General features: G+C 37.2%; 1 protein-coding gene across 1 annotated transcript in view; it reads left to right on the forward strand.

The window, feature by feature from the left end:
- The window catches only part of LOC100979783 (peptidyl-prolyl cis-trans isomerase FKBP1A), a 36856-nt gene extending 23621 nt beyond the window's left edge, over nt 1-13235 (forward strand). The window contains exon 2 of the mRNA XM_034953869.3: nt 11644-13235. Coding sequence (XP_034809760.3) covers nt 11644-12086 — 443 coding nt within the window. The 3' untranslated portion in view covers nt 12087-13235. The remainder of the gene's footprint in view (nt 1-11643) is intronic.
- Nucleotides 13236-16137: the final 2902 nt, after the last annotated feature.

Here is a 16137-nt window from a genome sequence, read left to right on the forward strand (position 1 = left end):
TGTGGTCATGGAGATTTTTTTTCTGTTTATGTTCCTGTGTATTTATTTTTCTCTTCAGATGCAATAATTTAATATGACCTGACTTCAAATCTGTTTTTTCTTACTTCTGCCTATTCAAATCAGTTGTTAAATACTTCTATTAAAATTTTTCATTCAGGTATTTTGTTTTTCAGCTCTAGAATTTCTCTTTGGTTCTTTTTAAAATAATAAATACAATAATTTTTATCTGTATTGATAATCTCATTTTGTTTACATATCACTTTCCTATTTGTTTTAGTTATTGGTCTGTGTTTTTGCTTAGCGTGTTGAACTTATCTAAGATAGTTATTTTAAAGTCTTTGTTTAGTGGGTCCAATGCCTGTGTTGCTTCAGGGACTGCTTATCGAAATGTATTCTGTACCTTTGAATGAGTTGATTTTTCCTGTTTTTGTGTTTTTGTTGTTGTTGTTGGGCTTGCAATCTTTAACTGAAAATTGGTAATTTGAAAGAACAGCCACCTCTCCTATTCATTGCAGATTGGCTCCCTGCAGGGGAAAGCTTTATTAATTAGCAGGGCATGTTCTGAGACTTGTAATTGGCCCAATATGAAGACTTGCGGTCTTCTCAGGACTTTTCTGGATAGGTGTCTTTGCTAGGCTGTGTGTCTGCTTTTATTTATATTTTATTTTTTTCTGATTTCTCTCCCTACACAGTTATTTTTAAATTTCTTATTTTCTATGTGACTCTTACTTATTATGTTCCTTCCCTGGGCCTTAGGTGTTCTGTTGTGTTCCTAAGTCAGTAAGCTCTAGCCTCAAACATCTACAAGTCTATAGTTTTCCTCACTTTTATGAGCCATGCTTGATGCTTCCAGTGGTTTTTACTAGCCTAAGATTCAAGCTGTACTCTTTGGCTATCTGAGCTCCATGTTAGGTGACACAGAGACCAATCCTTCAAGCAGTCCCCAGACAGGATAAGACATTGAAAATTAGGTCTTCTCTGCTCTCTGTGGTTCACAGAGGGAATTAGAGAATGGGCTGCCACTTCCCAAACTATGGCACACCGCACGGAAGAGAGTGTAGGATAGGACACATGAAATTTCCTAATGTATTGAACATGGCGGCTTTTTCTTGATTGAGTTCTCAGTTGGTCGTATAGATCTTTGACTGATTTTCAGAAATCCCAGCAAGTTGTTTTAGTCAGCCTCTATTTGTTTCCTTAATATATTCATTGGGGAATGAGGGCCTGGATCTTTCTAGTTTGCCACCTTGCTAACGTCACAACCAATTTATTCTTCAAGCAAGCCTATAACATAGGTATTATAAACAATGCACTATTTTCTTTTTTTTCAGATTAGAAACTCATGATAGAGAAAGGCTGAGTAACTTTGCCCAGGTCACACAGAGTGTAGCCAGCAGAGAGGAGTTTTGAACATTTTCTGTGAATTTAGAATTTTTATGGACTATGATTTACTCTGAGATAGAGAAAAAGCCTTGATGTCCCCATTTGTTTTCTAATTTTTTATTCTGACCTTGAATTTTGAAACATACAGAGTAAGTAATAGGCTGATACTTAAATTCAATTGTTATGTCATAGCTGAGCAGCAGAAATCAAAGTGGAGCCAGTTAACCTAAAGAATGAAACTCAAAAATAATAAAGAAATGGTGTGTCATTGGTATAAGTAACACACAAAAGAAAAACCAACTTTACCCTTCAGGTGTGCAGAGCATCTGTGAGTAATGACTTTTTATTTTAGTTATTCTTTTGCTAAGTGTTTTGAAATCCACTGAGTAAGAAGGGTCACAAAAAGTAGATTTAGTGGAAATTGGAAAACAATAGTTTTAGAAAAATGTTTGATTTCAATATATATCTTATGCTCTCTGGGAACCTCTCCCTTCTTAACATTGAGACCACGTCTGGCAAGCAGTTGGCAGGAGGCAAAGGTCTGCAGCAAGGGACTACGAACAAGACAATTACTGGAATTCAGAAAAGAAAAAAAAGGCTTTCCCCACACAGAGTACTGAATATCAAAGAGCAATTTTATCTTACGCTGTAAATGAGATGCATCTGTCTATTCCACTCTAGCATGGATAAAGGCTTATGGTGGGAGGTCTATCCTCAGAGTCATCAAATAAGAATTTTTTTTAATGTTTGTTTTAAAATCGAAGTGTTGCCTGAAATGTGATAAGGCCTGTAACAATATGTGCTGGGCTCCAATTATAATCTATTAATAAGCAATTAATAATAATTATCACTAATTGGTAAGTCACTTTCATACATTTATGAATACCAAAAAAGGCAATTCAGTAAATTTTAACGATAATCTAAAATGGTCTAAGTCTCATAGTTTGCTGGAGGAATATGAAGATTAGATATTTTTAGTTCAATGAGTTTCATTAAGTAAAACCAGGAGGAAAACAAATAAATTGGAATATGACTTGTTTCATTTATACAAGACACATTTGCTGCATGTTTGCTCAGTATCTAACACTAGGATAGATGTTAGAGTTTTTAAATAAAGTTGAATAATGTATTGTCCCTGCCCTTAAAGATCTACAGAGAGACATGAAGACCAAGACGTGGAAGTAAATTAATAATCACAGGGCACCGTGGTGCATGCCAAGGTAAAAGTGCATACCAAATGTAGCAGCAGAGGTGAGGATCTATTTGCAGAAGGACTGAATTGCCTCCTAGAAAACTCAAGCCTTATTTACCATTGCTTTGGGCACATCTCATGAACACGTCCTGTAGACAGACACATATCTCTATGCTAGATTTATGGAAACAGCTCTAATTAAAATAAAGCTGTGACTACCAGGGGATGGTTGAGGAACAAAGCCTTATTCTTTGCAATAATGTACATGCATAGCCTTGAGGAGGTCCACATTGTGATTTCAGCAATGTCTTGGCTATTGCTCACTCTCTCCAGCTCTATGAATATGTGTACAGGGAAACGTATGACTCTAAAAACTGAGAGAGCTCTTGCACTAAAGTGTCAAATACAGTGAGAAATCACTAGAGTTGACCCCAATGGAATGACATTTGAAAGAGACACTGTCCTTCTCAACACTTTGATCCCAAAGCACAATACTTGGCAGCACAGAACATCACAATGGGATTTAGACTGTATGTGTGGCCAGGGAGTCTGGTGAGGTTCTAGTGGACCAGCAGTAGACACCAGACATGGTCTGTGGCATCTGACAAGGCCAAAGAGGCAATGCAGAGCAGCAGAGGCACCCTGTATGGTGTGGCACACCCAGAGTAACAGCAGCAGCCCCCAGTGTGACAAGTGGAGCAAGAGAGAAGACTGTCAGCAGAGCCCTGTGGAAGAGAGACAGCAATGAATAGAAGCATCATGCCCAGGGCACAGCATTGAGGATGTTTAGTAGCAAACCTATTGGTGGGCATATGGAATAAACCAGAAATATTACCCAGGAATATTTCCCACTTTGGAGCAATACAAGGCCCAACTTGAATAAGTAAGTGCTAATGCCAGGGATGCCTGGACTGTTTTAGTTACCATGACACCTCCCTCCAATCTGTATCCATCTCAGAGGGTAGAGGAAATGTAGGTAATCCGTGTACACACCCAAAGTAAGGTACCTGACAAAAGGTATAATGCATAGAAGTTTCTTTTTTTTCCTTCAACAGCTTTATTAAGTTATAATTCACATGCCATACAATTCACCTACTTAAACTGTGCAATGCAAAGGTTTTTAATATTTACACGGAGTTGTGGGACCATCATCATCATCTAATTTTAGAATAACATCAAAAATAATATGCTTACTCATTAGCAGTCACGTCCCCATGCCCCCTATTGTCCCCCTATCTCCTGATAACCACTAATCTATTTTCTTTCTCTACAGATTTGCTGTTCTTATTTCATATAAACAGAATTACATAACATTCATTTTCTTTGGGTAACTGGCTTCTTTCAATTTGGATAATGTTTTCAAGGTTCATTCATGTTGTAACATGTATCAATACTTCATTCCTTTTTGTTACCCAATAATATTCTATTTTATGGATATACCAAATTTTGTCCATCCAACCATTAGTTTATGAAGACTTAGGTTGCTTTCACTTTTACTATGAATAATTTCTGTGAGCATCCATATACAAGTTTGTATGTGGATATACATTTTCATTTCTCTTGGATATATACCTAGGACTAGAATTATCGGGTCATGTACTAATTCAATATCTAACATTTTAAAGAACTGACAAAGGATTTTCTAAAATGACTATATCATTTTACACTTCCAGAAGCTATGTATGAGAGTTTCACAGCCTTGCCAATACTTGCTAATATCTGTCTTTTATTATAATCACTCTAGTATGAGTGAAGTGGTATATCATTGTGATTTTAACTTATTCTCTAATGACAAATGATGTTGAACATTCTTTATGTGCTTATGGGACATTTGTGTATCTTCTTTAGAAAAATTTTTATTTTTACTTGGCTTATTTATCATTTGTTATTGAGTCCTAAGATATTTTCATATAGCCTGGATATAATTCTCTTTTCAGATACATGATTTGCAAATATTTTCTGACATTCTGTTAGTATCCTTTACACACATCCTTGATGGTATTGGTTGATGCAGCAAACATTTTGATGTTGCTGTAATCCAATTTATCTATTTTTTTCTTCTGTTGTTTTGGATTATTTTCAGTCATATCTAAAAATAATGTTAACCCAATATACTGAGGATGTACTTCTACATTTTCTTATGACTGTTTTATATTTTGGGCTTTTACATTTTGGCTTATCATGTATTTTGAGTTAATTTTTGGGCATGATGTGAGGAAGGGGTCGAACTTATTTCATTTTTATATGGATATTGAGTTGTCCCAGTATCATTTGATGAAACTATTATTTATACCCACATTGAATAGTCTTGGCACTTGGTAGAAAATCAATCAACCACAGATTGTATGAATTTATTCCTGGACTTTGATTTCTATTCCATTGATCTATAGATCTATCCTTGTACCAGCACTATACTGTTTTGATTATTGTAGCTTTGTAGAAAGTTTCGAAATCAAGAAGTGTGAGTCCCCCAACTTTGTTTTTCCTTTTCTGGATTGTTTTGTCTATTTTTCATCCCTTGTATTTCCAAATGAATTTTAGGATCAGCTTGTCAATTTCTGCATAAAATGGAAGCTGGAATTTTGATAAGGAATATTTTCAGTCTGTATATTAATTTAGTTATCATTGCCATTCTACAATTGTGTGGGAACCTCAGTACTCTTGGCCAAAGCAGCCTCAAATAATAGAGAATTTTCAGGACAGAGCTGGAGTGGCGTGAGGGAAGCTGGTGCTAGCTCTTCTTGGGTTCAGTTTGTAGCTCTATTTTATTTTGATTTGTTTTACTAGAGACAAGGTCTTCCTCTGTCACCGAGGCTGGAGTGCAGTGGCATAATCATAGCTCACAGAAGCCTCAAAGTCCTGGGCTCAAGTGATCCTCCTGCCTCAGACTCCACAGTAGCTGGGACAACAGTCACTTGCCACTGTAGCTCTAGACCAGCAGCTGGTAAGAGTGGGAACCTGGAGTCTTTAGCCACACTCACCCAGAATAGAGCTTTGTTACACTGACCTGGGAGGCAATTTGTTACACAGACTCACTGTTCTTACAAAGATTTAGTAGATTTTGTTGAATATTTGTGTCTCAATTGCTGTATGCCCTTATGAAAATTTCCAGAGACTAAGTGTTGCTTTTGTTTTGGTTTGGTTTGTTATATTTAAATAATTTTATGCAGTTAAGTGATTGTTTCACTAAAAAAAGCATCTGTCTTGCTCCTTACACACTGCCCCTACTTGTAGTTTTGTAAGTTCTTCTTCCTTTCCTGACTTCTGCAATGAAAAGTCATCATGGTTCTGCTCTATTGCTATAAACTTACAAATGTGGGCTCCTCCATGAAGAGTTGTGCTTCCTATGTGCACATTGTTGTTGTTGTTGTTGCTGTTGTTGTTGAGATAGGGTTTGAGTTTCACTCTGTCACCTAGGCTGGAGTACAGTGGCATGATCATAGCTCGATGCACCCTGCAATTCCTGGGCTCAAGTGATCCTCCCACACCGGCCTCCCAAAGTGCTAGGATTGCAGGAGTGAACCCCACACCCAACCCTATGTGCTCATTCTTAAAACAAACTGTTTTTATTGTATTTAATCACCTAATATTGCAGTAATTTTTTAAGAACCTCAAATCCAGGTCTATGCTATTTTCTTCTTTGTAACACCAGGGTCCAGCATAGGCTTGACACAGCGTAAGTATTTATTGAAGAAACAAATGAATCCATGCATGAATAAGGTGAGCAAATTGAGACTGAGAAGAAATTGGGCTTTTATTTCTCTACTTGGCAATATGAAAACTGAGAATAATACAATACAGCATATTATTTATTTAAATACTTTCATTGCCTCCTTTTCCATTAAACACAAATATAAATACCAAATCGCAAATGCAATTCCTGAATGTAATTCCTTCTCCCAGGGTAACTTGAAGTTATCCCAGGTTGCTGACTAAAGGCTATTTAATGGTAAAGTGTTTTATAATATGGGGAATTAGGCCAAATAATGTTTTCAATAAAGGGACAATTTGCTGGGAAAAGAAAATTAGAATCAGCAAATTTTTAACCTGACAAATTAGAAAATATTATTACTATTTTTCATCCAGTGCACTTAATAATTTCCAAGTACTTGTTCTAATGTGCATTAGAGTCTATTAAATCATCTCTGTGCTAACATTGTCTGTATTCCTATTATTGCACTTTCCACACAGGACTGTAATTACTGCACTTATTTAGGCATTTATTTCCATCATTAACTGGCGTTCTTTGAGAGTCATCACGAAGTATTGAATATCGGTATGCCCCAGATGCATAGCACATAATCAGTGCTCAATAAATGTTTGTTCAATACATCCTTTCATGTATGATCTTGTTATAATGATGTGCTTTCATGTCAGCTCCTTCAAGCTCCTCAAAGATAGTCTTTCATCTTCTTGACAGTATTCGCAGATTGAATAATTGGATTAACAAGTAAATAAATAAATGAGGGAATTAGTGACTGAATACATTTTCTAAAAACTGTTTTATTTTCTTTTGTTTGTTTTTTGAGACAGAGTTTCACTCTTGTTGCCCAGGCTAGAGTGCAATGGCGCAATCTTGGCTCACTGCAACCTCTGCCTCCCGGGTTCAAGTGATTCTCCTGCCACAGCCTCCTGAGTAGCTGAGATTACAGGCGCATGGCAACACGCCCAGATAATTTTTGTATTTTCAGTAGAGATGGGGTTTCACCATGTTGGCCAGGCTAGTCTCGAACTCCTGACCTCAGATGATCCACTCACCTCAGCCTCCCAAAGTGCTAGGATTGCAGGGGTGAGCCACCGTGTCTGGCCCCTAGAAACTATTCTTTATATTTCACAGCCCTGGGTGGAAAAATGGATATGGATGTATGTACTAACACATGGATATATTAACACATGTGTTAATACATACATCCATATCTCAATAACTATGAACTACTACCTACTTAACTATGTAGTCTAATTTCTCATGGAGCCTCCATCTCAAATATTCTCAGTGGTACTCTCCAAGTTCATGAATAGTTGTAGCATTTGGTTTACTTGATAATATTCCTTAATAAAATTTATCTGAGGGTTTTCTTGCCTTTTCTTATAATAAGGCCTTTGTCAGATCCCCCAAATCCTTCAGATATAGTTGCATATATCCGCAGAGGACAATTGACTGTATATTTGTTTGTTCATTTGGCGTCCAAATGCTTAAACAGAAAGTTGTGAGGAAATACAGAACCACATCCTTGGTGAAAGCCAGGCATCCTCCACCATCATAAGGCTCCAGGAGCCAAGCCATCTCTCTTCTTAGCTCTACCAGCAAAGATAAAGGACAGATAGCAGCATAGACTTTGCCAACCGAACACTCCTCCGTGAGATGTAGAATCAGGAGTTAAGTGAGACGCAGGCTGGTTAGAACTCATGGTGTATGAATGTGCAGGAGCAGTGGTGCTCGCTTAGTGGTGGCTGCATACTGCCCAGACAACTTCTAGTAACAACCGGATGTTGTGTTACGTTCTTGAGCATCCAGGTCTTCTGTGATTTCTGCTAGCTAACCAAATGCAGCTTCCTGACTACCATCAGTGTTTGAGTTACAATGGCTTTTTAATAAATTTCTTGTTTTGCTTAACTCAATTAAAGTCAGTTTCTCTTGCTTGGAGCACAAAACCTTGATTGAGACAATATTTAAACAGAAAAGGTTAAAAAGGTTTGAGCATTTTACTTTCCAAGAAGTTACTCAGCCCCAGTAAAAATCAAAAGATACAAATAAATGTTCAGAAAAGAATATCATTTACCTCCTCTCAATAGAATATCTGAGTTCTGCTGTTTCACAGATGGAATACAGAATAGGTGGCTTTATCATGCCATCTCTTAAATCTCTTGATGGAGACCAGCCTCTACAAATCCATGTTCATAAAACACTACTTTGGGAAGAGGTTAGTGAGTACTCTGGAGAAAGGGGATTCATAGTCATATAACGTTGTGGTATACTGGATGCAAAATACTACTCTTGGAGATTCACTACATACATTAGCCTATTTAAGACTCCTCAGAGTCTTAAAGGCTCTCATATATCCTTCCGTAACCCACTGCTTTTGGGATTAATTTAGAAAACAAATTTCAAAACAAGCTAATTAACATAATATGGAATAACAGCCTACCGAAACCAATTTGAATAACATTAATAGAGATTGTTAGTGTTCTTCACGATTTACCTTGGAGGGAACAGAGGCACTTGCCAAAGAACCTGAAATGCTTTCATGATGCTTTTCAACCCAGTGCGGCAAAATTCCTTGTGCGTCCTGCCACCTGTCTCCCCTTCTGAGTGGCTTCAGAGAAGCAGGAAAGTGTAAGAGAGGACTAATTTCAAAACAAAGAGACAAAGAAAAAATACTTACTGTGTAAATATGAAGGACCAAATACTCATAAAAAGCAAATGTTCTGTCCTCTTGAAAGTAGAATAAGCTCCCTAGTTTGCTTATAGGTATTAACTGGAGGAGAAATGTAGTCTCTAATTGGATGCTAAGGGAGGAAAATAAGGAGCATTCATTATTGCTCATTTTTCAATATTACTCATAATAGGAAACCACTAGTCCGCATCTATTGGTCTAGTGAAATAGAGAAAGAGGGTTATAAGGATATTAGTGTAAATGAAATCTGTAAGAACATAATGTATGAAAAAACATCTAGCCGGGTGTAGTGGCTCACGCTTGTAATCCCAGCACTTTGGGAGGCTGAGGCAGGTGGATCACAAGGTCAGGAGATCAAGGCCATCCTGGCTAACATTGTAAAACACCGCCTCTACTAAAAATACAAAAAATTAGCCAGGCGTGGTGTATGCACCTGTAGTCCCAGCTACTTGGGAGGCTGAGACAGGAGAATTGCTTGAACCCGGGAGGCCAAGGTTGCAGTGGGCCGAGATTGCACCACTGCACTCCATTCTGGGTTACAGAGTGAGACTCTGTCTCAAAAAAAAAAAAATCTAGATACAATAGCTTCCTAAATATAGAAATAAAAACCAAAAATGAACAAAGGTAAACCACGTAGATTACATAGTGAAATAATATATATAATATATGTGTGATTTTGTGTGTGTCTGTGTGTGAGTGTCTAGGTTTATTACTGTATATACATATATTCATATAGAGACTGTAACATGAAAACATTTAAAAAACCTGAAGGCAAGCATATTAATCACACTAATAAATGTAAATGGGTCAAACTCACCAACTGAAAATAACATTTTCAGATTTGCTTAGAAAGTAAAATCAAACACTGTGCAGGAAATACACATAAAGGAAAGAGACAGAATGGTTAAAAAAATGGTATATGAGGCATAGAAAACAAAAGGAAAGTAGTTTCTCCGTCATGATCTATGACGAAGATTGAGACTAAAAGAGTTATCAAAGACAGGACCTTTTGGAATGTTAAAGTATCACAATGAAAATATTAAATATTTATTTGTTCAAAGATGGAGAAATAATTTTCATAATGCAGAAATTACAGAAGATGTAAAAATAAATATATAAAAGCATATTAATAATAAACTTTAATAAACTTCCCTTAATCAAATTCAGGGCATTCAATAACAGCAAATAAAATCACTAAAGATATCGAAGACATAGGAACAGAAATAAAAAAGAATCTTTTAGACATACATCAAAATCTGTACCCCAAATTATAAAGAATATACCTTCTTTCAAATACACGAGAAATATTTATGAAAATTGATGATAGCACGAAAGAATACTGCTATAAATTCCAAAGAATAAAAGTAATGCGGATAGAATTATCTGACTATTAAAATGTAGTATACCAGAAAATATTACTCTTGACTGACCACAGGACAATGTACTACAACATTCTATTTTTTAGAAGATAATAAATCTGGAAATAATATAACATACTATTAGACATCTGTAAATAAAGTGAAACACAGACTGAATATTCATAATGTTTAAAGTTTGAAAATGAAAACAGTAAGAAATCTATGCCATAGTGACATACCTATCTCTAGCTCCAATATTTTAGCATTATATGGCTATATCAATAGGAGTAAAAATAAGTGTATGAAACCCGAAAAATTCAGACAATAATGAAAGAGTAAAGCAAATGAGATAAGAAGAAAGGAAATTATAAATATGTAAATAAATATTAATTTGAGAGATTAAAAAATAGAATCCATAAATAAATGTAAACAAAGCTCTTTAAATATGTGTGAAAATCATTAGCTACACAATCAAGTAAAAGGAAAATACCAATAAAATTATAAAAGACAAAGAAAATACAAATTTACAAAAATTTGTCCAAATACATTTGAAAAACTAGATGAAATGGAGAAATGTGTAGAAAAAAAATCTTGAAAAATTTACCCCAGTACAGACAGAAAATTAAAAAGCCCAATTAACATGGAGTTAATTTAAAAAATAGTTTAAAAATCTACTCCTATATATATTATAGTGTGTGTGTGTGTGTGTGTGTGTGTGTGTGTGTATCAGATCCAATGTTTTTGTAGAGGAATTTTGACCAAACATGAACTAATAAAATAACAATTATTTACCACTATTATCCCTCACAGTACTGATGGTTGCCTGGGCTTAGCTCAGTGGTTCTTGCCCAGGGGCTCTCATAAGGTTGCAGTTATAACAATGACTAGATCTTGAGTAACTCAACAGCTCTCTTACTCACGTGACTGATATCTGGGCTTAAAAGACTCAAATGGCTGAGAGCTGAATAGCTGGTCATCTCAGCCATCTTTATGTGGTTTCTCTACATGATGTCTTTAGCACAGTGGTTGCAGGATAGCTGGACTTCTTAGATGACAGTTCTGGGCATCAAAAACATATGTTCCAAGAAAGATAGGTGGAAGTTTCATCACCTTTTATGAACTAGCCTTAGAAATCACACTGTCCATTTCTTCCACATTCAATTTATTGGAAGCAGGTCTGTAAACCAGCTCATATTCACAGAACAAGGGTTTGACTCCAACTCTTTTTTTGCATGCAAAAGAGAATTTGCAGGCATGTTTTAAAACTACCATCCACCATTTTAACAAAGTTAACACAGATTAATAAATGAAAAAGCAAAGGTGCGCAGGCGACGCGCCGAGGGACTAGGCAGAGCCGTGGAACCGCCGCCAGGTCGCTGTTGGTCCACGCCGCCCGTCGCGCTGCCCGCCCGCTCAGCGTCCGCCGCCGCCATGGGAGTGCAGGTGGAAACCATCTCCCCAGGAGACGGGCGCACCTTCCCCAAGCGCGGCCAGACCTGCGTGGTGCACTACACCGGGATGCTTGAAGATGGAAAGAAATTTGATTCCTCCCGGGACAGAAACAAGCCCTTTAAGTTTATGCTAGGCAAGCAGGAGGTGATCCGAGGCTGGGAAGAAGGGGTTGCCCAGATGAGTGTGGGTCAGAGAGCCAAACTGACTATATCTCCAGATTATGCCTATGGTGCCACTGGGCACCCAGGCATCATCCCACCACATGCCACTCTCGTCTTCGATGTGGAGCTTCTAAAACTGGAATGACAGGAATGGCCTCCTCCCTCAGCTCCCTGTTCTTGGATCTGCCATGGAGGGATCTGGTGCCTCCAGACGTGTGCACATGAATCCATATGGAGCTTTTCCTGATGTTCCACTCCACTTTGTATAGACGTCTGCCCTGACTGAATGTGTTCTGTCACTCAGCTTTGCTTCCGACACCTCTGTTTCCTCTTCCCCTTTCTCCTCGTATGTGTGTTTACCTAAACTATATGCCATAAACCTCAAGTTATTCATTTTATTTTGTTTTCATTTTGGGGTGAAGATTCAGTTTCAGTCTTTTGGATATAGGTTTCCAATTAAGTACATGGTCAAGTATTAACAGCACAAGTGGTAGGTTAACGTTAGAATAGGAATTGGTGTTGGGGGGGGTTGCAAGAATATTTTATTTTAATTTTTTGGATGAAATTTTTATCTATTATATATTAAACATTCTTGCTGCTGCGCTGCAAAGCCATAGCAGATTTGAGGCGCTGTTGAGGACTGAATTATTCTCCAAGTTGAGAGATGTCTTTGGGTTAAATTAAAAGCCCTACCTAAAACTGAGGTGGGGATGGGGAGAGCCTTTGCCTCCACCATTCCCACCCACCCTCCCCTTAAACCCTCTGCCTTTGAAAGTAGATCATGTTCACTGCAATGCTGGACACTACAGGTATCTGTCCCTGGGCCAGCAGGGACCTCTGAAGCCTTCTTTGTGGCCTTTTTTTTTTTTTTCATCCTGTGGTTTTTCTAATGGACTTTCAGGAATTTTGTAATCTCATAACTTTCCAAGCTCCACCACTTCCTAAATCTTAAGAAATTTAATTGACAGTTTCAATTGAAGGTGCTGTTTGTAGACTTAACACCCAGTGAAAGCCCAGCCATCATGACAAATCCTTGAATGTTCTCTTAAGAAAATGATGCTGGTCATCGCAGCTTCAGCATCTCCTGTTTTTTGATGCTTGGCTCCCTCTGCTGATCTCAGTTTCCTGGCTTTTCCTCCCTCAGCCCCTTCTCACCCCTTTGCTGTCCTGTGTAGTGATTTGGTGAGAAATCGTTGCTGCACCCTTCCCCCAGCACCATTTATGAGTCTCAAGTTTTATTATTGCAATAAAAGTGCTTTATGCCGGCTTTTCTCAAAAAAAAAAAAATGAAAAAGCAAAATAATATATTATTTGGAGATTAAAAAACAGCTAAGGGGAGATTCACAGAAAAAGTTGTTACCTCTCTGGAAGGGAAGAGAAACTAATCATGGAATAATTCAGACAGACTGATCTTTCTCTGTTTTGTGAGCTGGATGGTGGGTATTCTACTAAGACATCTGCAACAATATCTCCCAACCAACAAGCTCTTCTTACTTTTTCACTCCTCATATTAAAAAGTGAGTTATGGATCCCCTACACTTAAAACTTGGTAGACTTGGGATTGCTTCAACCAATAGCATTTTTTTTGAAACCTCCAAGATGAGGTCAGAAAATGAGCTGCAGCTTCTCCCCTGTTCACTACAGAGCTTGTGGGACCTCTGAGCTGCTGTGTGCAAAAAGTGTGATGACCTAGAGGCTGCTGGGAGGTCTGGAAGCCAAACCCTCTGTAGGTGCTCCACTCAGTAATTATAGTCTTTGAGTCCTCCCAGCCCAGGCACCAGTCTTTAAAATTACTGATTATTCTTCTGAGTTCAGACCAAAGCTATGTTACTCCCAAGCTTTGAATCTTCCCAGAGGAAGCTCCAGACATTGGCACACAAAGACAAGCTATCCCCATTATATCAGGCCCAAATTCCTGCTCATAGAGTCATCAGCATAATGTGATTGTTTCTTGGTGCTAGGTATTGGGGTAGTTTGTTATGCAGCAATAAAATTTATGCAGCCACATGGGTGTTACTATTATTATTAATGCTATGTGTTATATAAATTCTTGTTTCTATATTTAATAGAAATAAACATTTACAAAGAAAGAAGGGACAAGTTTCACATCAGTGGATAGTGTTTAAAATATAAAAGAAAACTATCACCTAAATGTGTTGGTGCTGGTAAATAGTGTTGGACTGAGCAGAGATTACAGTTAACCCTTGAACAACATGGTTTTGAAATGTACAGGTCCATTTAAACATACTTTTTTCAATAAATATGGTTGTTTTTTTTGAGATTTGCAGCAATTTGAAGAAAAACTGTTAGACAAACCACATAGCCTAGAAATATTGAAAAATTAAGAAAACATTAGCTATGTCATGAATGCATACAATATAAATAGATACTAGTCTTACATATGTCAACTGACTGTTGATGTTATTGGTAAGGCTTCTGGTCAACAGTAGGCTATAAATAGTTATGTTTTAGGGGAATCAAAAGTTAATGTGGATTTTGGACCTCAAGGAGGGTTGGCACCCCTAATTCCCATATTGTTAAGGGTCAACTATAATTTAGAATAGGAAGAAAGTTCTCTTTTTGTTTTGTTTTGACTGCTTTTGTATCACCTCATTTGGGGTATTGTTTTATGTTAGTAAACATTTTAACTTATAATTTAATCTTCTTTTTGTTAGCATTTAATTTGTTTGTTGAATTAATACAGTAAAGCAATCGTCACCTGACTTACTAGGTAGCGTGGGTTACATGCACTTCATGGCAGCCTGGAACAGACCCCTGTGGGTGGTCAGCAGTCAGCCATTCAAAGAATCATTCCCCACCAATGTGGAGAAAGTGTTTGGGAACTCCAACTTAAAAGATATGGTACTTCACATATATGATATTTACATAGAGTAGCCCTGAAAGATTGCTCATAGATAGGTAGCTGACTTTCAGAACAGTTGAAATTGAAGTATGTGACATACTAATAAGATACAACTGAGGGAAGGAAACAAAGTCGATTCAAATCTGCTGCCTCTATTTTTCTGCAGCTAGGTTAAATCAAATCACAGGTCTAACTGATTTTCACATGAGTGACAGTGGTTCCTGTTCCACAATAGGTATAAGCAGAGAGGTATTTATTTTTTAAAAAAATAAGAATTCTGGCGAGTCACGCCTGCTGGCTTAGGTAGATACAAACATTAATAATAATGATTAATAATAATGACAATAGCTATAACCTAACAGTGACGTTACAGAGACTATTTTAAGCACACAGCATAGAAGTCATAGATCTGGGACTCAAATTCAGAAATTTTGGCTTCAGAGTCTGCCTTTCACTATAACAGTTCACCTCTTATAATAGACTTAGATAGGCAAATACTAGAGAGAATAAAGCATAGAGAGATACAACAATAGACAAAGAAACCAAGAGCTATAAAGACACACACACAGGCAAAAACATTATGGAGATATGTATGTAGATATTATGTAGACATTATGTAAACATTATGTAGGTATGTATGATAACAATGTACTACATGTGCAGAGATCCACTTAAACCCTTGAATTTTAGCTTGAAAAATAAAAACCATCTTCCCCACTTGTCATCCAAAAATATCAGCACAGAGAAGGGAGAAGGTCAAACAAAAGTCACTGTTTAATTTAATTTTTTTTCCAAATTCTCATTGGAAACTTCTAGCATGATAAATGCTCTTGATCAATGTCAGGACACTTTCTCACTAGTGTAGAAATAAAGAAGGAGCCTGGAGCCAGGAGAGACCTACACATATTTTAACAATGAAAGAAGCGTGTGATGTGTGCAGCTGACATCCTAGGGAGTGTGAGTTAGCAAGGGACTCTCCCCATGCGCCTTCCTGGGCTGCACATGCAAGATGTAGCCAACATTGAGAATCCTGGAGAACAGCAACTGTTCTAGGAATGACTGCTTTTATCTATTTTCTCTTCTGCCCCTAGAGGACCCGGGAGTTTAAGCAACAGGAGACGTGAACTTAATACTTGGATAAGTTTTCCAAACTCTTGATGTCTCAGTCTCTGTGATGGTAGTAAAACAATATAAAAACTCACAATAGTAATGATAATAATAATAATAATAGTTGCCCTGAAGTCTTGTCATGATGATTACAGAAAGTATAAATGGAGTAGTAATTTTAAATTACAGTAGTTATTCTAAAGTTAATAAGCCTCTTTTCCAACTT

Source organism: Pan paniscus, chromosome 13 (assembly GCF_029289425.2).
Source record: "Pan paniscus chromosome 13, NHGRI_mPanPan1-v2.0_pri, whole genome shotgun sequence".
In the NCBI taxonomy this organism is placed as follows: Eukaryota; Metazoa; Chordata; class Mammalia; order Primates; family Hominidae; genus Pan; species Pan paniscus.